Below are 22,661 nucleotides of genomic sequence, written 5' to 3'. Positions count from 1 at the left end.
ATTATAGACGTCTTAGCAAGTTATTGACTCTTCCAACAAAACGATGTTTGCAAAGGATGACGCAAAAAATATCATGTAGGCCGGGCTTGGAAAATTCTCGTTATTATGGCTAGAGGACTTTATTCTCCCTGGAAACAACCGATTGCTTTTTTTTTCATTAAATCACAGCTACCAGCAAATAATCTACGTGATATTTTGGATAAGTGCATTTCTAAATTATCCAATATAGGTCTGCATGTTGATGGCATTATGAGTGACATGGGCTCTAACTTTTACTAGAAACAATTTTTCATTTTGAAGGCAAAAGTACATCTTGGTCTTTTGTGCGCTCTTTTTATGAGCAAGACATAGGGCAATTTTATAGATTCGCACCAAATCTTACCAAATCACATATAAATCCAAACAATTTTGAAAAAATGAAAGTGAGTCTGGCAACACAAGTTCTAAGCCGTACAGTTGCCAGTGGAATGAATGCATTCGTGGCAATTAACTTAGTTCCTGCTTCTTCTTTTGGTACAATACAAGTAATAGAGAAATTCAATAACCTTTTTGATTTGTTGAATTCGTGTTCTTTACGACATCTCTATAAATATAAAAACTTTTTTGAAGGTTCGAAATTCCAATTAGATTTTTTTGAAGAGGCTCTAACGTTTTTGAAAAATCTTGAAATTTTCAATTCAGAGGACAAAAATGTCACAAATCGAGTCAGATTTAGAAAATGTTGGATTATTTCCATGAATAGTGTAATTTAAATATGGGATGAGCTTTCCAAATCAAATTATAAATATTTAAAAACGAGACGACTTGAAATTTTTTTTGATGCTGTAAGACAACAATGCGAAAATAATGTTAATCCGACCCCCATACAATTTTAAAGGGCATTCCGGAAGTTGTTTTGCCAAAATTATTTTCATTCCAATCATATGAATTGTAAGAATGATTTAGATGATTTATTAATCAGTATACAAATCCACAAACGTAAAATGATATATTTATATCAGATGAGAATCACTTTTCTCCAGCCCTTCCTGATTATGATTATAAAAATGAAGATGTACGTATTCGAAATTCATTCATTTACGTTTGTGGATACATTTTAAAAAAAGCTCTTCAAGTTCATAAATGTTGTGTGTCACTCTTTCAGCACGAAGTTCAGGACTTTGGATATAAATCGTCTGTTAAGCTATTTTAAAGCTTATACTACGGAAAAAAAATTTGCGATCACCATCAGATGAATTCATTAATTTTATATATCATTTAACAATCGATTTACAGAAATTTTTACTATGGGAGCAGTTTCGAATATATTATTCAACCTAATGAAGGATGTAGATTTTCTTCATCCTTGTGAAAATTTTCCAAAAATGTACATAATTAACCTATTCATAAGAATGATTTTTTTTTAATATTATCAAATATACTAATAGAGATATCAATAATACCAAAAGTAAAACTGTAGAAAGGAAACTTAAAATTCTGTCATATTTTTAAAATAGGGATTTTGGTAAAATTTTGGTATTTTTTCATTCGGAACCTTACTTAATTAGAACCCTCAGATTGTATTAATGTTGTTGGTGAAAGTTTAAGTTAAGATTACATAAAATAACAAAAGTCACTTCTATTCATCCTTAGTGGACTTATTTATTTCAGAGGATATAAAATGATTATATAATATAAGCACTATTCCATTATCGTAACTTTATTTTTATTTTCTATCTAATGAATTGGATTTACAAAATAAAGTAATTTAATTCATTTCTTAAAAGCCACGGCTGAGGTTTTCAGTGTCATTGCTTTTCGAGTTTGAAAGCCATGATGGTTAAACCTCTGAAGAAGCTATTCACTCGCGCCAGCGAAACGTCAGGAAGAAATTCCAAAAATTTCGTTAGGTTAAGGATGAACGAAATCTCGACTTTCAGAAAGGACAAAAACCAAGATAAATACATCTCAGTTCCATATCACCAATATACGAGGAACTTTGGAAAGATTTTCAAGGAATTAGGTATGAAGGTGGTTTTTAAAACAAGTCATACACTACAGAGCCTTTTGGGAAGTCCAAAAGACAAAGTCGAGAATTCGGAAAAGTCTGGAATTTACGAAATTGAATGTAAGGACTGCTATGCAAAATATTATGGACAGACAAAAAGATCTATTGAAGTAAGGTATAAGGAACACTTAGCACACTTAAAATATGGAAGACCTGAAAAATCAACAGTCGCCCATCATATTTTGCAACAAAACCATTCCATAGACTTCAGTTCATTAGGATTAGTTAGACAAGTTAACAACAACAGGCAACTAGATGCCTATGAGATTGTAGAAATAAGTAAACACAATAATATTATGAATAACGATGACGGACCTATACCAAAGAACATACTATATAGCTTGTTAAAATAAATTAATGTTGTTGGGTTTACTGAATACTACATAAGGACACATTACAAAAATAAATTTGGATAGGCAATATTGTGAAATTAATATTTATATAGCTCAAAATTGTTTTATATAAACATATATTGTAAAATAATAGATAAGGCAAAATTGTAAAATTAATTTAGGTTGGTATGCCTGGATGGTTTACCTGTATAGCATAAATAGGATTAGCTCGCACTAGTCCTTAGTTTTAATCTTCCTCTTTGAAGATGATCACTTGGTGATCGAAACACGTGTCGAGGTGTTGAAAATAACGATTTGGTGTTGGGAAAAACCTCCAGTAATATTCGTCCAATTATAGTTCAATACCACCTCCACAAGCCATACAAACAACAGTTGTTTTGTTATTTATTTATATAGAGGAAGATAGGTTAGGTGCACAAAATGTCATATGTCGCAGAATGTCTCGGAACTTGGAACATAAGTAAACAGAACAGCACGCCTCTGAAATATGTCATCTTTGTTTGTCTCAGACAGGTAACAGATTCCTTGTCCTTTATTAGCTATAACCGATGTTGCCAAATGGTGAAATAGAAACGAATCCCTTTAAATGTTGAATGCATTATTTCATTCCTCTTTTTTAAGTATTTAAATAATTTTTTAAAGAAAGAGGTTGAAATGATAAGTTTAAAATTCCCCATTACTCCCAGATATTTAACCTCCTTCTACACTGGTATTTCTTCACCTCGAAATTTTAGAGGTCCGAGACCCTCCGTTTTAGTCCTCTTGGAGAAAATATTAAAAACTACCGTCCAGTGAGCAAGCAATCTGAAATTCCTAAGTTGCTGGATTGTTTAATAACTAAAAAACTGAGTAAACTGACATTCGATACAAAAAACATAATAAACGAACACCAACATGGCTTTATATCTGGTAGATCCACCTCTACGAATTTATTGCTTTATCAACATTTTATTTTGAATAACCTAGAGGAAAAACACCAAATTGACTATTTATACTGATTTTTCTAAAGCCTTCGACAGGGTAAATCATGATCTTCTCATGCCTAAGCTCCTAGCATTAGGCATCAATGGTAACATGTCAAAATGGATAAAGCGTTATTTGGATAATAGAATTCAGTATGTTAAATATGCTGGTTCCACATCATCACAAATTCCTGTAACGTCTGGCGTCCCTCAAGGATCGCATATAGGCCCAATACTCTTCATTCTTTTTGTAAACGATGTGTTGGATGTCATACACCACAGCTATTATTTGATGTTTGCAGATGATCTCAAATTTTACAGGGTTGTAGATAACTTTTATAATACAGAACTGTTACAGATAGATTTAAATAACTTATCTCGTTGGTGTGGTAAAAACATGCTTCATTTAAATATAAATAAATGTTATCAAATAAAATTTTCAAGAGCTGTAAAACCTATTGTATATTCATATAAAATCAAAAACATTAATCTAACGTTGACTAACAGCGTTCGAGACTTGGGAGTGTTGTTTGATAGCAAAGTAACCTTTGAAGGTATCAATATGACCTTTATATCTAAATCACTCAAATTATTGGGATTTGTTCATCGATTCACAGATAAATTTTCTATAAATACCTTCAAAATATTGTACTGTTCTTTGGTACGCTCGGTCTTGGAAAATAATTGAGTATATGGAGTCCTCTGTATCAGACAGTTTACAGTTCCTTACCATTCTACTAGCTATGGCTTAAATGAAACCATGACTAGAATGCTTAGCTTAGCAAATAAGAATATAATAGAAATTTATTTATACTGTACAGTTCTTTCAAAAGTTCCTTACATATAGTATTCATTGAGTACAGTTAAAATCGATATAAAATATAACAATATAAAACAATAAATAATAAAATGACCGTAAAAAGATTCAGACACATTTGAGCATTCGAAGGAGTTGTCCCTCTGTAATACTGAATATATAGTTCACAGTTCCTCGCCATTTTGTTAACTTTTTCGAGACATTGAGATAACATTCAGATATTAAGTAATCAATGTGCCGAGAGAAACTGAACACACCAGTAAAAATGATCCCGAGATCTTTCATCTCGTTGATTCTCTGTAAATTGGTATGATTAATGAAATAGTCCTTAATAGTAGGTGACTTCTTTCGTGTGAAACTCATTATTTTGCATTTAGCTTCGTTGAGAGATAGGTCAGATACTGAAAAGTAAGTAGATAGATTATTGAGATCATCTTGAAGCATACTGGAATCTTTTTCGATTTCGATTCTTCTAAACAGCTTGAGATCATCGGCATATAGGAGAAATTGAGGATGCCCGATATACCGATAAATGTCATTAACAAATAACACGAAAAGGAGAGGTCCCAAAACCGAGCCCTGCGGAACTCCCGAAGTAACGGTGAATTTGAAGGAAAGTACGTTGTTGAACTGTACGAACTGTATTCTGTTGGATAGATAGCAGTGAAAGAAATCAAGTGTGTGTTCTCTTCTTAATGTGAATATCCTTTAATGTTCAGTACCTTCATAATGTGTGTAATTTAAGTATAATATAGTAAGAATACTTATTCAGTTATGTTCATCTTTGAAAGTGTAGATAATTTATTTATTCCATCAACTTCATGATTTCCGATACTAGAAAACAAATTATCAAGAGGTAACTTTGCACTCTTAAATGTTTTTCCTGGTTTTTATGGGTTTTTGAAGACTTCATGTTGATTTTAAGCTGAAATGGTTTTTATCAGTATGTTCTGCATGTAAAAGCATTATGAATGAGTTTTTTCATGAGCTTTTAAACTATTGCCTCGAATAAATGACTTCATGCAGATTTTACACTGAAATGGCTTTTCACCAGTATGGATTCTTTCATGAGATTTCAAACTACCACTTTCAGTGAATGAATTCAAGCAGATTTTGCACTGAAATGGTTTTTTTCCAGTATGAATTCTTTCATGTCTTTTCAAACCACTATTTTGAACAAATGACTTTAGGCAGATTTCACATCGAAATGGTTTTTCATCATTATGAGTTTTTTCATGGATTCTCCAATAACTACTTTTAGTGAATGACTTTGAGCAGAATTTGCACTGAAATGGTTTTTCACCAGTATGAATTATTTCGTGCTCTTTTAAATGACTACTTCGACTGAATGACTTTAGACATATTTTACATTGAAAAGACTTTATCCCAGTATGAGTTCTTTCATGTCCCTTCAAATGACTGTTACAAATAAACGATTTCAAGCAGATTCCGCACTGAAATGGTTTTATTCCAGTATGTGTTCTTTCATGAATTTTCAAAGAACTTCTGTGAATAAATGACTTGGGGCAAATTGTACACTCAAATGATTTTTCGACAGATTGTGGTTTTTCGTTGATCTTCAAACTGGGTCTCTCTGTTGTATCTACTATCTCAAGTTTCCCGATTTGATCGTTTGCAGTGCCAAACTCCTTTTGACATAACGCTGATGACTTCTTTTCATTGAAGCTCTCTTCTGTCTTTTCGATGACTGTTTCATTCTCTGTTTTGATAAAAACGTTCCCAGAATCTGTAAAAAAAATACTTTTGAACAAAAAAACCAAACAAAATTATTTGTTAAGAAAAATAATTAATTTTTCTCTTTTTCACTGTTGATTTAACACCGCAAAGAGTAACCCTTTTGGGGTTCTACTATCCAAATAGTTTATAACCACTAAAAAGTTCGCGAAACAAAGTTATATATATATATAAAATCTAGAAAGGTTAATGCTGCTGGAAAATAATTCCATGAAAATCAAAAAATAAATAGATAAGTACTTTTTTGATCATTCCCATATTGATTTCAATTTAAGAGCCACCGGCAGACAGCTATTTCAGCCTATTGGTGGCTCTTAAATTGAAATCAATATGGGAATGATCAAAAAGTACTTATCTATATATATATATATATATATATATATATATATATATATATATATATATATATATGAATGATGCAACTAATTTTCCTTCATTTTCAGTATTTCAATATTAAATTTTACAAAAAGGATTTGAAGCTTTATATCTTCTATTAATTATCTGCGAGCGCTTTCGACAGTTGGTAGTACTGTCATCTTCTAGGTGCCTAGAAGATGACAGTACTACCAACTGTCGAAAGCGCTCGCAGATAATTAAAATAGAAATCTTTTTTGTAAAATTTAATATTGAAATAATGACAGTTGATAAAAATTTTTAGTTGACAATGTCAAGTGGGAAAATTCTGAATGATACTTGAATTACTAGATCTTTTATTTTCTTTATCATATTTTAGTAGGTACTTGTAAATTTTGCTGAGACTATCAATATCAGTTCGCTTATTCATTGAATGTTTTTCGTTATTAATATGTATCATTTCCAAAAATATTCTTTTAGTTGTATTAATTTCTCAATATAAAATATTTGGGTTTTCAAAATTCATTTTATGATCCTCCGAATTAACATGTTCTGTTAATGCACAAGAATCAACATTTCGTCTACAGTCGCTCTTATGGGAAGTGATTCGACTACTTAGAGGTCTAGATAATGCGACCAATGGTATCTTCCATTGATGCACCTAACTCAAAACTTTGTAAATTTCTAACGAATATTTTAACAACTTCCTATAAAACAGACAATCCTTATTAAATTAAAGATTCTTTTTCATTTAGTGAATTTATAAATAATTTTCAGCTTCTTCAAAATTATGTTTTGATAAGTCTAGATGTTGTTTCACTTTTCACAAACCTACCGTTAAAAGTAGTGAAACAAACTTTGAACAAAAATTGGTCTAACATTGTGAATTAGACAAAATTACATTCATGAATATTTTAGATTTTATTTTTGATTCAACATATTTTATATTTGAAGACAAATTTTATAAACAAATATTTGGCACACCTATGGGTTCCACCATTTCATCAATTTTATTGAGTTTTGTTTAAGATGAGCTTATTGATGAATGTATTCAAAAATTATCTTTCCGTATTCCATTCATAAAACGTTTTGTAGAAGATTTGATTCTGACCATACCTACAGATGGAAAAGAAGAAATTTTGAACGTATTTAATTCATATGATCTCAATATCCAATTCACTATTGAAGAGGAAATAAACAACTCTATTCCTTTCCTCGATATGAAGTTATTGAGATCAGAACAAAATATCATCATCACTGAATAGTACAGAAAACCAACATCAAGTAATAGATTTATTAATTACCATTCCTATCATCTAAATAAAATGAAAATTAATTTAATAAAATCATTAAAAAACAGAATCATCAAAATTACCCATCCCGATTTACAAAACCAAAGTTTGTCTAATTTCAGTAAAATTCTGATCCAAAATTCTTATCCTAAATCTTTAATAAACAGAATTTTATTCTGTGAAAGAACAAACTCTCAAAATAATGAAGAAGTTGAACATAACAACGTTATACCTTCATTCATATATAAATCGCTCCCATATATTCAAGAATTGACACCAAAATTAATTAATGTATTTCGAAATGATAACCTCAAAATATCTAAAACAAATGTCACTACTAGGTATATCTAAATTATATAGTAAACTAAAAGCTCCAATTTCAAATAAATAAAAATCCAATTTAGTATACAAAATTTCTTGTATGGATTGTTCTAAAACATATATAGGACAAACATCTAGACCTCTAAGTAGTCGCATCACTTCCCATAAGAGCGACTGTAGACAAAATGTTAATTCTTGTGCATTAACAGAACATGTTAATTCGGATGATCATAAAATGAATTTTGAAAACCCAAATATTTTAGATAGAGAAGCCAATACAACTAAAAGAATATTTTTGGAAATGATACATATTAATAACGAAGAACATTCAATGAATAAACGAACTGATATTGATAGTCTCAGCAAAATTTACACGTACCTACTGAAATATGATAAAGAAAATAAAAGATCTAGTAATTCGAGTATCATTCAGAATTTTCCCACTTGACATTTTCAACTAAAAATGTTTATCAACTGTCATTATTTCATGTTTTTCTATCTGTTTTTGAACCTTTTTATATTTTATTCTCACGTTAGTAAGTTCTCCATATTTTTATATTTTTTACAAGATATATAATCTTATTATTGTAGTTGTCCTGACGAAGGTGTGAAATATACCGAAAGCTTGACATAACAAAGAGTTTTCTTTGTAACAGCCCAGCTATTGACTGTAACCTCACGAATTGAACAGATTTATACATATATATATATATAAGAGACTAATATAAAATATAAAACTTAGGTCACTTGTTAAAGATACAAAAAGCCAATTTTATTTCAATAAAATAAATAACTCTACAAACAAAAATAAATCTTCATGGCAAGATATAAATGCGCTAAATGGTAAAGAAAAAAGTATTATTCAAATGAAAATGAAAGATGATAATGACATACTGGATAATCCATCGATAATGGCAAAGAAATTTAATGACTTTTTTAATAAAAACGCCTAAAAACATTATATTAATCCAGTTATTCCCGTTCAATATCCTAAAAAAAAACGGTTCACACCGTTCTGAAGAGTCCATGTCCGGTACTGATGATGAGGCAATCACCCCGAAACCGGTCTATCGGTTGGTCGAGTCGATCAAACGAAATTAATTTCTGCTTTTCATAGTGGGAAATAACTTGCAACGAATCTTTCAAGTCGAAGACGTTGCACAGGTGCTTGATGGTTTTACTACATCTCTCTGCACGGCATTAGCTGGGTGGGTTGTTGTTTTTCCTTTGGCTATCTTCCACACGTACCTACAAAGTCGTAGGTCTGCATGAGAGGAAAGGGACAATCTTGAGCATGTCATATATATACAGGCCTTATTTTATAGCTGATACCACTATTGCTATCTCGGAAACGGTAGATCCTACAAGGGCGGTTAAATGGAACAAAAGTTGCCTATTTAGGGATGCAACACACTGGTATTTTCAGATCTATAAAATCATCAATGGTTTCTGAGATATTTGCAGAACAATTTTTTTTCAAGGACGAAACACAAGCACTACAGGAAAATCGTTGAGGCGCTCTAAGAGCTGTGCCTGTGAGAAAGTAGGGTTTCACATTGGATTTGAATCGCTGAAGATAAAATTACTGAATGCAAAAAAACGTCATCAGACTACAGTACCTGTGGTGAAGGAAAATGTGGGTTTTGAATCATGAGTCATAACTTACCCTGTATATCAAGGAACTTATTTTGAGAGCCTTCACTTATTTCTTCTATACATTTTTCTGGTTTGGGATCATAGTAAACATCTATGACACCTTCACTTTTAATCTGATCTATATCACATTTTTCTTCGAGGTCATGGATAACCATTTCACTACCAAACATATCATAATTTTCGGTAAATTTTCGTTATGTGGACACCCGGCGATTTTGAAAAAAATTTTGACTGTACTTACGTATTTTGATGCGTAGATTACGAATCCGAAAGAAAAAAGCGGCGCTCTCCCTTATTTAAAAAGTTACGGCCCTTCAAAGTTCAGAAAAGGGCAACTTTTCAGCCTTCTTTTTCACTAAATAAACTATTTAAAAACACAAGCATCTATTCACTAGGTCACCTTTACACCTTATTCCTCCTTCATCGACACTTTTCACTTCAATAATCAACATTTTTCTTATAAAAATGTTAAAAAATGTACGGAGCTGCTTTTTGGTTACTTATCACTGTATTTTACGTTTTTAAGGTTAATGATATGGTTGGTACGATTGATGCAGTCCATATTCCTGAAGTAATTCAAATGTTTTTTACCTTCATTCTTTAGATCGTAAATTGGTTTTTGGTGGTGTATTACGAATTTGAAATAGTAGGCGACGGCAAATACCAACCGCTTTTTTCTGAAATGTCACTAGTAACTAACCTAAAAATAGAATAATGTCACCAGGAGAAGCATTCGTTTTTAAATAAAGTTTTTTATAAGAAAAATGTTGATTATTGAATTGAAAAGTATTAAAGAAGGAGGAATAAGGTATAAAGGTGACCTAGTGAATAAATGCTTGTGTTTTTAAATAGTTTATTTAGTGAAAAAGAAGGCTGAAAAGTTGCCCTTTTCTGAACTTTGAAGGGCCGTATCTTTTTAAATAAGGGATAGCGCCGCTTTTTTCTTTCGGATTCGTAATCTACGCATCAAAATACGTAAGTACAGTCAAAAATTTTTTCAAAATCGCCGGGTGTCCACATAACGAAAATTTACCTAATTTTCAGATTCACATTTCACGAAAATTGTTTCAAAAACCACTTCATTTCCAATAGATTCAAGCTCTCTCTTAATAATTCTTCCACAATCATCGGTAGCCATTATCTTTCAATACAGAGAATATATGTTTTCAAGTTTCAAGGAGGAATTTTTATTCAATTTTGTCCTCAGAGTAATAAAAAATAAGTAGAGATGCCCTCCGTATATAAACACAACAGATTTGTAGACAACCATGATATCCATCTCTCTCTCACAGTAAAATGTTGACAAGGGGACTGAGGGAATTATTTACATAATCCCCTGGACTGGATCCAGGGGCGTGCGGAAAATTAGTTAAGAAAATTCTAATGACTATCAACTATTAATTCAATCGAAAATCTGGGTTACGCCCATGCTCCATTTGTTGTTTACCTGTGAAATGTTACATCAACATGCGAGGATTGCGAAAATCAAAAAACAACGCAGGTTTTCACTATCTTCAAAATTACTTTTTGCACTACAAATTAATTATATCGGTCAATAAGCACTCAAATCACCAAAATAACTTCCAAAAACGACGAAATACCGGTATTATCTATTTCTGTTAGTTGGAGGACTATCGTAAATATATACACAGTAATTTGGCTTCAGAAACAAGGACAGAAAGGCATCTCTATTTATATCATTACTCTGAGATTTTGTCAACTCTTGAAGAGAAATGTCATCCACTTCTTCGTTTTATTTTTTATTCATTTTTGGTCCAGCTGTCCAGAATGATTCAGTAATAAAAAAAACTATCTTGAATAATAATTCAGTGTCAATGCCAAAATCAAATGGAAGGAAAAACAGAGAAAAAATTTTAGATTCAGTACAAACTGTTATAGGTTTTGTTCCAAATCAGTCATTTCCTGCTCGATCAAAATACATCGACGAGAAGTTGTGTTTTGTTGGCACTCAGATTAAGTAATTTCCTCCAAAAGTTATTCGTTATCTATATTCTATATTTATAAACTAAAATAAAATTTCAGTCTTTTGTTTATGAATTCAAATTTGAAGTTACGACTTCATTTCGATTTTTTTCTAGAAATTTCGATTTGAAACTAAAAATATTTAATTTTCGAAATTTCGAGTTTGAAGTTGAAATTTTGTGATTCAAATTGAAAGTAGAAAGTCGAAATTTCGTAGCTGAAGTCGAAATTTCGAAAATGAAGTTGAAATTCCGAGACTAGATTCGTAATTTAGAGTTTAAGGTCAAAATTTCGACTTTTGAAGTCAGAGTTTCTAAGAAATAAATGACAGAAAATGACAGATTTTGAATAAAATACACCTATGGCAGTCTGTACTGAATCTAGAATATTTTTTAGTTTTTCCTTCCATTCGATTTTGACATTTACATTTTAAAACTGAATTGACCTTATTGAATGATGCGACCCCATGGTTGCCAACTACGGTAAAATAATGACATTTAACAATTTGAAATTTGCTAATAAATAAATAACCTATCTTTCTGAGTTCCTTCTGCATTTTCATGGCCGAAAAGAGATTTCCAGTCGTCCTATATGAAGTTGGGGCTCCAGAATTAAGAATCAGTTATGAAGAAATATAAGATAGTCTGTCCCAATTACGTCCTAAAAATGAAAATGCAGAAGGAACTCAGAAAGATAGGTTATTTATTCATTAGCAAATGTCAAATGTCATTATTTTACCGCAGTTGGCAACCATGGAGTCGCATCACTTCATAAGGTCAATTATTATTGATACTCGCTTCGGCAGTACATATACTTAAATTGGAACGATACAGAGAAGATTAGCATGACCCCTGCGCAAGGATGACACGCAAAATCGTGAAGCGTTCCACATTTTTCCCCATACCATATTTTTCTTGAATGTTCGATTACTACTAGTCCAGAAAATTTAATATATAAAAATGAATGTTTGTTGGTTGGTTGGTTGGTTAGTTGGTAAGTGATAAACTTCTACATCCCTCAACCGATCGTGATGAAACTTGACATGTATAAGTAATTTTTCATAGAGAAGGTTTTTAGGCTATCAATTTTTTTGTAAATCACCACTAGATGCAGCAGCGATACAGTAACATAGTACTAATCAGTACTACAACAACAAAATTCTTCGCGGGCGAAACCACGGGCAATAACTAGTAATATATATAATCAATTCAAACAGAAAGGAATAACAGCTCCTCTGAACATGTCTACAGTCCTGGGAAATTGTATGCAAATTCATGGAGTGTAACCATATTAAATTATAATAGCTGGGGGAGGCGGGTACACCCACATCCACTTATTATCCCAAATTTATCAGTTTCAATCCTAACCCTACACAAGCTTTGTATGTATTCTTTGTCCGGTGAGTACCTACCAGCAAGTGAAGATAGAACGCAGATCCTCAAGCCAAAAGTTCTAATTACGCAAGAAAATATCAATTCACGAGGACATACAGACGTAGTTTGCGTTAAGCAAGACGTACACACAACGTCCTCGGACGAAGCGACTGTTGCAAAACATCTGTTATGTAATAGGAGGCGACTGGTCTACTGCGCCGAAGGGAAGCAAAGACCATAAAAAAAGAGAAGAAGAAGAATGTATATCAACAATAAAACATGTAGGAAACAACATCTTTAACCAGGGTTGCTTCTCATCCAAGACAGCAATTTTGGCTGTGCTGGACCACAAATAAACAAGAAAAAAAAAAAAAAAGTTGAATTACATGATTTTTGTTCAAAAATGTATTCACAAAGTCGAATAAAAATGAAGAATTCGTCGTTAAAAACAAATCCCCTTTATTCAAATATAATGGCTACTGATGATTGTGGGAGAATTATTAAGAGAGATTTTGAATCTGATGGGGGTGAAGTGGTTTTTGAAACAAATATCATGAAATGTGAAATAAGTGAAACTGAAATGGTCAGTGAATCTGGAAAATATGATACGTTTGGTAGTGAAATGGTTACCCATAACTTCGGGGAAAAATGTGATACAGATCAGATTAAAAGTGAAAATGTCATTAATGTTTACCATGAACCCAAATCAGAAAAATCTATAGAAATGAGTGAAGGCCCTCAAAATAAATTCCTGGATATACAGGATGAAGATATGACTCATGATTCAAAACCCACATTTTGCTTCACCGCAGGTACTGTAGTCTGATGAAGATTTTTTTTGATTCAGTAATTTTCCAATCCCATTCAATATGATCAGGTGGTTTTAATTTTATGGAAAAATTGTAGTTTATGGGGTTCTCAAGGATTTTCGCAATTTTTCTGGGACGATACTACATGATGGTAGGAATTCAGAATATTCTATATTTTTAGTCAGACTCAATTAGTTTTCCAGATATAGCCTGTATGATGTCATTTTACCTTCTTCTTAACAGCAAAAAACGATTGTAATTCACATATTTTTTATTTACAAATCTTTTTCCATATCATCGCACCTTTTTTTACCCTTTTCTAAGTAGATCATGTTGGATGTTTAGAGGAGATAGGCTTTTCAAAGTTAAATATTCGAAAATACGTTTGTTTTCGAATTCGGAGATCAGGTTAGATGTTGAGGGACGATATTTTTTTCAAATTGAATATTAGAAAATATGTTCCTTTTAGAATTTGGAGGTCAGGTTAGATGTTGAGAGAAGATAGTTTTTACAAAATTAAATATTCAAAAATCCTTTCTTTAATGGCGCCTCGCAAATTTCTTTCCTCACGTGATAGTCCAACCTAACCTAATCTAACCCGACCTAACCAAACCCGACCCTACCTGCCCTAACCTTACTCGACCAAACCTAACCTAACCTAACCTGACCTAAGCTAACCTAACTCAACCTAACCATACCTAACCTAACTCAACCTAACCTATCTCAATCTAACCTGTCCTTTTAGTACACAAGTATACCAACATAAAAAAATCGCTTATTGCTTCATCAGTAATTTTTTCACAGATTCTGGAAACGTTGGTAAAACAGAGGATGAAACAGTTGTCGAGAAGAAAGAAGAGAATTTCAATGAAAAGAAGTCATCAGCGTTATATCAAAAGGAGTTTGGCTCTGCAAACGATAATATTTTGAAACTGGAGATGGAATATACAACAGAGAAGCCTAATGAACATACTGAGAAGAAACCGTATCAGTGCAAAATCTGCTTGAAATTATTCATTTGGAAAAGTCGTTTGAAAATACATGAAAAAACCCATGCAGGGGAGAAATCATTTCAATGTAAAATATGTCTGAAGTCATTCTTTCAAAGAGGTAATTTGAGAGCCCACAAAAGAACTCATACTGGTGAAAAACCATTTCAGTGTAAAATCTGCTCAAAGTCATTCACTCGAAGTAGTTATTGGAGGATCCACGAAAAAACTCATAGTGAGGAAAAACCATTTCGATGTAAAATCTGCTTGAAGTCGTTTATTCAAAATAATTGTTTGAAAAGACATGAAACGACGCATACTGGTGAAAAGCCATTTCAGTGTAAAGTCTGCTCAAAGTCATTCACTCGAAGTAGTTATTGGAGGATCCACGAAAAAACTCATAGTGAGGAAAAACCATTTCGATGTAAAATCTGCTTGAAGTCGTTTATTCAAAATAATTGTTTGAAAAGACATGAAACGACCCATACTGGTGAAAAGCCATTTCAGTGCAAAATCTGCTCAAAGTCATTCACTCGAAGTAGTTATTGGAGGATCCACGAAAAAACTCATAGTGAGGAAAAACCATTTCGATGTAAAATCTGCCTGAAGTCGTTTATTCAAAATTATTGTTTGAAAAGACATGAAAGAACCCATACTGGTGAAAAGCCATTTCAGTGCAAAATCTGCTCAAAGTCATTCACTCGAAGTAGTTATTGGAGGATTCACGAAAAAACTCATAAGTGAGGAAAAACCATTTCGATGTAAAATCTGCTTGAAGTCGTTTATTCAGAATAATTGTTTGAAAAGACATGAAACGACCCATACTGGTGAAAAGCCATTTCAGTGTAAAATCTGCTTGAAGTCATTTAATCAAAGCAGTAATTTGAAAACTCATGAAAAAACACATTCATAATACTATTTTATGCAGAACGTATACTGAGAAAAAACCATTTCAATGTTGATTCAACTTGAAGTCTTTGAAAATCCATGAAGACCAGAAAAAACATCCCAGTGTGCAAAGTTACCCTTTGATAATTTGTTTTCCGGTATCGAAAATCGTGAAGTTGATGATGTCAGTATTTGTGAAAACTAGATCTACCCTCCTGTAGCAGTTGAATGTGTTATCTCATCAATTGAGTTCGTCATCCATAAAGTTCTTTAGTCTTAAACTATTTGTATTTGATTCTAAAATATTCTAATTAAAATCATCACAAATTATTATTCTAGAACTTCTTTCAATTATATTTTCTTCACACCAATCTTCAAACAATTGCAAAAATCGTGCTCTGCTACTACTGGGGGACCTGTATAGATGAAGTCAATATCTTCTCCTACTACAAAATGGCGGAACATTTAATAATTTCTATAAATATATTTCTTTTTATCTGCCATATGGCAATTCCAACAACCCGATAAGGTTTGTTAAGTTTTTCTTTTATAAAAACAACAAAAAATGTCAGCACGACAATGAACATCATTGATCAGTTAGAACAACAACAAATAGTTGAAATGAATCACAGTAAAACAAAAACACTAATGAGATTTATGTAATTGTGATTTTCCACCGACAATACTTTGTAGTTGTGGATCAATTTTACTTGTACCTATTATTATCAAAAGAGATTTTATTTCTGACCGGGATATTATAAGCTTATATCGCCATAGTTACGCTATCAATAAAGAGGGTCATAACTCCCTTGGGACATTATAGATTTTATAATTCCCTCTACCTTTCACAAGTAAAAATAAATAGAAATGAAAACTGAACCATATTTTATTTTATTTCTGACCGGGATATTATAAGCTTATATCGTCATAGTTACGCTATCAATAAAGAGGGTCATAACTCCCTTGGGACATTATAGATTTTATAATTCCCTCTACCTTTCACAAGTAAAAATAAATAGAAATGAAAACTGAACCATATTTTATTTTATTTCTGACCGGGATATTATAAGCTTATATCGTCATAGTTACGCTATCAATAAAGAGGGTCATAACTCCCTTGGGACATTATAGATTTTATAATTCCCTCTACCTTTCACAAGTAAAAATAAATAGAAATGAAAACTGAACCATATTTTATTTATTCACGTCATTACAAATAATAAATGTACAATTTTGAAATGTTCCCTGAAAATTACTTCCGCCACTGGAAACAATTTCTTCTTTTGTATGGCTGGAGCTTCTGTTCACTACAGTCGAGGTACCAGTTTTTGAAAATATGCCAGAAATACAGTTTCAGTGACATCTTTTGGCATAACATTTTTCCGTGTCAGCCAGTCCAGATATATCTTGTATTCTTTTTGGTATACGGCTTCACTTTTCGATGGAATTAATGATTCTCTTGCTTGTTCAGCTTTTTTCAAAATATCCTCCATTATATTTGGGGTAGGAAACACGTTTTCACCGCAAACACAGCTTGATAACAAAGTTCTGTTTATAAACAAGTAACATAGCAACAACCTAGCAACAAGAAACTATAATCAACGGTACATGATTCAAATATACCGGGAAGGTAATGAATTGGTACATTTTTCCGTTTCAAAAATGAACAAAATTTTATTGAAATCGGTCAGAAATAAAATTATCTATGTACCACGGGAATTAATGAGCCTTAATAACCTCAGGCAATTGCTGTCCCTCGGGCCAGAGGCCCTCGGGACGCAAACTTTGCCATCGATAATTAAGACCCTCCTAATTCCCTTGATACATAAATAACTATATTCACGTCATTACAAATAATAAATGTACAATTTTGAAATGTTCCCTGAAAATTACTTCCGTCACTGGAAACAATTTCTTCTTTTGTATGGCTGAAGCTTCTGTTCACTACAGTCGAGGTACCTGCCTCTTCTGATGACAAAGTAGACAACATACGCGCCGTTTTATTTCTCAATTCGATGCCATCCTCCAAATACCCCTCCGCCACCGTGGAACTTTTCCAACCTCCGTGTCTTTTTAAGTTAGTCATAGTTGCTCCTGCATTGGCTAGAGCAGTAGCAGAAGTGCGACGAAGGCAATGTCCCGTATAGGAAGATGAGTTTGGCAATCCTAAATACATTGCGATTTTGCTGGGGATTTTCCCAAACATGTTTTTTCCAATTGGCTGAGATGTACATTTATTTTGTCGGAAGCTCAAAAAAATCGTTCAATACCTTTAGGACGCAAAGACATATAAAGTCTTAATAAAGGCAAAGCGGAGAACTCTTTTTCATCCACAACTGTAAATTTCTTCGATACACCAGTTTTACTTTCCGGTACGTTCACTACCATAACGGAATCCCGGTCCTCTATATCCGATATCTTCATATTCAAAAGTTCCTGACTTCTGCATCCTCCAAAATAACCCATAATCAAAACAACCTATAACAAAAAAAAGAAAATAAATACACACAAAAAGGAAAATAAGAAAAAAATTACCTTATGCAATAAATGAATATCATTAGGAGCGTCCTTTAGGAATCTGATAACATCTTTAGGAGATAAAACAGCAGACTTTTTCGGCTTATAACTCTTACTCTTCCGTTTCAAAAAAGCCTGTAGTTCATTGAACTTGGTGATATCTCGTTTCTCATGTATAGTCACCATCGATTTTAGCATTGACCATTTAGTCCATAAAGAATTCGGAGTATACGTTTCTGACTGAAACGAATAAACACAATTACTACCAAATCTACCGAAAAACATAGAAAATTCCTTACCAGTTCTTGAAAATATGCCAGAAATACAGTTTCAGTGACATCTTTTGGCATAACATTTTTCCGTGTCAGCCAGTCCAGATATATCTTGTATTCTTTTTGGTATACGGCTTCACTTTTCGATGGAATTAATGATTCTCTTGCTTGTTCAGCTTTTTTCAAAATATCCTCCATTATATTTGGGGTAGGAAACACGTTTTCACCGCAAACACAGCTTGATAACAAAGTTCTGTTTATAAACAAGTAACATAGCAACATTTGTTTGAAGGTGGTTGACAATGTTTCGTGATGAATTTCACTAGTTCGGACTTCCATTGTCTATTATATAAAATGATTTGAAATCCCTGAAACAAGTAAAAAAGAATAATTAAAAAAGAATAGTTGAAAATAACAATTATATTAAGCAACAATAAACCTGAAATGAAATGATAGTAAAATAACCTACAAGTAAAAATATAATAATTGAATAAATAAAAATTAAAGGAATGCAAAAAGAAAATAATAAAAAAAATAAAAAAGTGTAGAGATTCCAAGTCACGTTAGTTCACGACATTTCGATTGTTGGTATCTACAATCGTCTTCGGGTGATGACTGGACTGATTCCTCCGAGAGATGACTATTTTATAGGTCGTTGAAATACTTTCACTTTCTCTACTTTCCATTTTCCGCTTCACTGATTCCGTGAGAGATGACCGATTTGGCGGGAGTTGGTCATTTCTCGTTTGATGATGGGTTTCCATATGTTTCGTATATCTACGCTGGCCTGGCTGAATACGTTGTTGGACAACATGTATGCGGCTTCCTTAAATTTTCTCCTGAACCAATGTTCCTCTCTGTGCAAGATCTCAGCTTGGGACCACTCGATGTTGTGTTGATGGGTCCAAACATGGTCTGCTATTCCTGATTTGCTGGTTTCTCCTCGCTGTGTGTGCTTCTTGTGCTCGGCAATGCGAATATTCAATGGCCTCTTAGTTTCACCAATATAGGATTTTCCGCACTCACAGGGTATCCGGTAAATGCAATTCTTGGAATCGCAGTCCGCGTTTGGGGGCCTGGTTTTCGTGAGGCTGCTACGGATAGTGTTACCGGATCTAAAACAGGTTCTAATGTTGTACTTGGAACCAATTCTTCTTATCCTCTCCGATAATCCTCTGATGTAGGGAAGTGCAAGCACTGGTTGTGATGGCTTCTCTTCCTTGCGAGGCTCCTGCTGTCTTTTGGCCAAAGTCTTTTCTACCATCGCTTTGGAGTATCCATTCCGCTGAAGATCACTTTTGATGATGTCTAGTTCCTTCTCGAGACCTTCCTTTGTATTACAAAGCCCAAAAGCACGGTCTAATAGAGTATTGATGATTCCTCTTTTTGTCGATTGATGGTGGTTGGATTCGTGGTTCAGATACTGTCCCGTATGAGTGGGTTTTCGGTATACAGATGTTTCCCACTTAGTGTCGGTCCTCTTCACCAAAACGTCTAAGAATGGCAATTCATTGTGGATTTCCTTCTCCATTGTGAAAGTGATGGAAGGTCTCACGCTGTTGATGTGTTTCAGAAAGGCGTCTAGTTCAGTATTCCCATGGTTCCATATTATGAAGATGTCGTCAACATATCTCAACCAGACTCGAGGTTTCTTGTGGGCTTCTTCAATGGCCAGAGTTTCAAACCACTCCATATATATGTTGGCTATGACTGGTGAAAGTGGCGATCCCATTGGCAGTCCCTCATCTTGTGTAAAGAATTCGTCCTTCAGTTGGAAATAACAGTTTCGTACACAGCATCCTAGTAATTCCATAATTACTTCTATAGGTAGATTCGTTCTCTCTTTCAGGTTCCCGTCTTCGGATAGCTTTCTCTGTATGATTTGGAGTGCTTCTTCGACCGGAACGTTGGTGTAAAGGCTTTCCACGTCGAAACTAATTAGTTGATCTTCCTGTGTGACTTCAATTGACCCTAGTAGTTCGACAAAATGTCTTGAATTCTTCACAAAAGACGATGTTTTCCCTTGTAATGGTTGTATTAAGGGAAGTAAAAATCTAGACAAGTTTTGAGTAGCCGAATCTCTGGAGCTGATGATCGGTCTAAGCGGAACGTCTTTCTTGTGGATTTTGGGTAGACCATACAAGTGAGGGGGCTTACTGTGGTGCGGTGTTAGGCATGATCTTTCCTTGTCCGAAAAATAGACTTGGTGTTTTTTCAAAATCTGGTACAATCTGGTAGCAGACCATGTTTGGACCCATCAACACAACATCGAGTGGTCCCAAGCTGAGATCTTGCACAGAGAGGAACATTGGTTCAGGAGAAAATTTAAGGAAGCCGCATACATGTTGTCCAACAACGTATTCAGCCAGGCCAGCGTAGATATACGAAACATATGGAAACCCATCATCAAACGAGAAATGACCAACTCCCGCCAAATCGGTCATCTCTCACGGAATCAGTGAAGCGGAAAATGGAAAGTAGAGAAAGTGAAAGTATTTCAACGACCTATAAAATAGTCATCTCTCGGAGGAATCAGTCCAGTCATCACCCGAAGACGATTGTAGATACCAACAATCGAAACGTTGTGAACTAACGTGACTTGGAATCTCTACACTTTTTTATTTTTTTTATTATTTTCTTTTTGCATTCCTTTAATTTTTATTTATTCAATTATTATATTTTTACTTGTAGGTTATTTTACTATCATTTCATTTCAGGTTTATTGTTGCTTAATATAATTGTTATTTTCAACTATTCTTTTTTAATTATTCTTTTTTACTTGTTTCAGGGATTTCAAATCATTTTATATAATAGACAATGGAAGTCCGAACTAGTGAAATTTAACATAGCAACAACCTAGCAACAAGAAAACTCTACTATAATCAACGGTACCTGATTCAAATATACCGGGAAGGTAATGAATTGGTACATTTTTCCGTTTCAAAAATGAACAAAATTTTATTGAAATCGGTCAGAAATAAAATTATCTATGTACCACGGGAATTAATGAGCCTTAATAACCTCAGGCAATTGCTGTCCCTCAGGCCAGAGGCCCTCGGGACGCAAACTTTGCCATCGGTAATTAAGGCCCTCCTAATTCCCTTGATACATATATAACTATAAAATGCTCATCGGTTAATTGAGATCTGTAAACATTCTTTGTGTACTTCATCTTGGAAAACGTTTTCTCACACAAGTAAGTAGTACCAAAAACAGAAAACAACCCACGAGCAAATTTATGCAAATTATCAAATTGTTCCAGTGGAAGACTCTTATAAAATTCCAACAAACATGAATTTTGATATTTGTTCTTAAGCATATCACTGCACCGTAAATCAATAATTTCCATTTGGACTTTCGGAGCCAGGGTTTCAATGTCAGAATCAAAAGGATTTTGAAAAAGCTCAATTTCATTCGCAATGACATCAAAATCTGAACAACGAGTATCAAAATTTATCTTCAAAGCACTCAAAGTTTCGATTGCAAAATTGACGGGAAATTCAGTCTCTGTAGGGTGGTTGAATATTTCACATGTTTCAAAATGTGTGAAACATTTTTTACGTAAATGCGATTGAAATAGTATTATTTTCTGCCTGAAGGATTTGATATTGGTGTATAAATCAGGGAGAAGCTGATTTTCTCCTTGCAATTTCAAATTCAGTTGGTTCATATGATTTGTCAAATCGACATAGAAGGCTAACTTCCACATCCATTCACTATTTTCAAAATCGGCAAAAGGGCGCTGCTTCTCATTTAAAAAAAAATTCGATCTCTGCTCGAAGTTCAAAAGCGCTTAAGGACTTTTCCGCAACTAAGCCAGCGTACGGCAATATGATATGGTAAATCATTTTTTCCAATCTGTTGAATAAAGTCGTGGAATTGTCGGTGATTCAGCCCAGTGGATCTGATGAAGTTAACAACTGATATGACTGGTTTTAGAACTTCAGACATATCCAAACATTTTCCGCACAAGGACCGTTGATGAATGATACAATGTAAGACTAATGGTTTTGAACCACCATCATTTTCTACAGCCTTTGACACAAGTGCAACCATTCCTTTATTTTTACCATACATATTTTTGCCTCCATCAGTTGTTATAGATTTCAAATTTCTTCATCGAAGGTTCTTTTTATTAATGGCATTTTCAACTCCCTTAAAAATATCTGCCCCAGTTGTCGTGCCGTGAATATTATCAATATCAAGTTCTTCATACACTTCATAGCTTTTATCTACTCCGCGAATAAAAATCAACACCTGAGCAGTATCTGAC

General features: G+C 33.3%; 3 protein-coding genes and 1 non-coding gene across 4 annotated transcripts; 2 read left to right on the top strand and 2 right to left on the bottom strand.

Annotated features, from left to right (window-relative positions):
* Positions 1 to 3,806: 3,806 nt before the first annotated feature.
* On the bottom strand, positions 3,807 to 10,857 carry LOC141483237 (uncharacterized). The gene is made up of 3 exons (XM_074177717.1): positions 10,600 to 10,857; positions 9,568 to 9,739; positions 3,807 to 5,926 (listed from the first exon to the last, which is right to left on the bottom strand). The coding sequence occupies exons 1-3, from the start codon at positions 10,693 to 10,695 to the stop codon at positions 5,145 to 5,147; spliced, it is 1,050 nt and encodes a 349-aa protein (XP_074033818.1). The 5' UTR covers positions 10,696 to 10,857; the 3' UTR covers positions 3,807 to 5,144.
* A 1,472-nt stretch (positions 10,858 to 12,329) lies between these two features.
* Positions 12,330 to 12,436, top strand: LOC111516516 (U6 spliceosomal RNA). Its single transcript, XR_002723687.1, has one exon. It is a non-coding gene; the product is annotated as a U6 spliceosomal RNA (small nuclear RNA).
* Positions 12,437 to 13,176: 740 nt separating this feature from the next.
* LOC141483224 (uncharacterized) lies at positions 13,177 to 16,648 on the top strand. The gene is made up of 2 exons (XM_074177694.1): positions 13,177 to 13,725; positions 14,527 to 16,648. Exons 1-2 carry the CDS (start codon positions 13,317 to 13,319, stop codon positions 15,453 to 15,455), a joined length of 1,338 nt encoding a protein of 445 aa, XP_074033795.1. The 5' UTR covers positions 13,177 to 13,316; the 3' UTR covers positions 15,456 to 16,648.
* Positions 16,649 to 16,775: 127 nt separating this feature from the next.
* On the bottom strand, positions 16,776 to 18,627 carry LOC141483225 (uncharacterized). Its single transcript, XM_074177695.1, has 3 exons — positions 18,416 to 18,627; positions 18,135 to 18,356; positions 16,776 to 18,077 (listed from the first exon to the last, which is right to left on the bottom strand). The coding sequence occupies exons 1-3, from the start codon at positions 18,584 to 18,586 to the stop codon at positions 17,850 to 17,852; spliced, it is 621 nt and encodes a 206-aa protein (XP_074033796.1). The 5' UTR covers positions 18,587 to 18,627; the 3' UTR covers positions 16,776 to 17,849.
* Between the last annotated feature and the right edge of the window lie 4,034 nt (positions 18,628 to 22,661).

Source organism: Leptinotarsa decemlineata, unplaced genomic scaffold (genome assembly GCF_025532065.1).
Source record: "Leptinotarsa decemlineata unplaced genomic scaffold, Ldec_3_MD MMD2_tig00003192_RagTag_RagTag, whole genome shotgun sequence".
NCBI lineage: Eukaryota > Metazoa > Arthropoda > Insecta > Coleoptera > Chrysomelidae > Leptinotarsa > Leptinotarsa decemlineata.
This window is presented reverse-complemented; position numbering and strand designations above follow the sequence as displayed.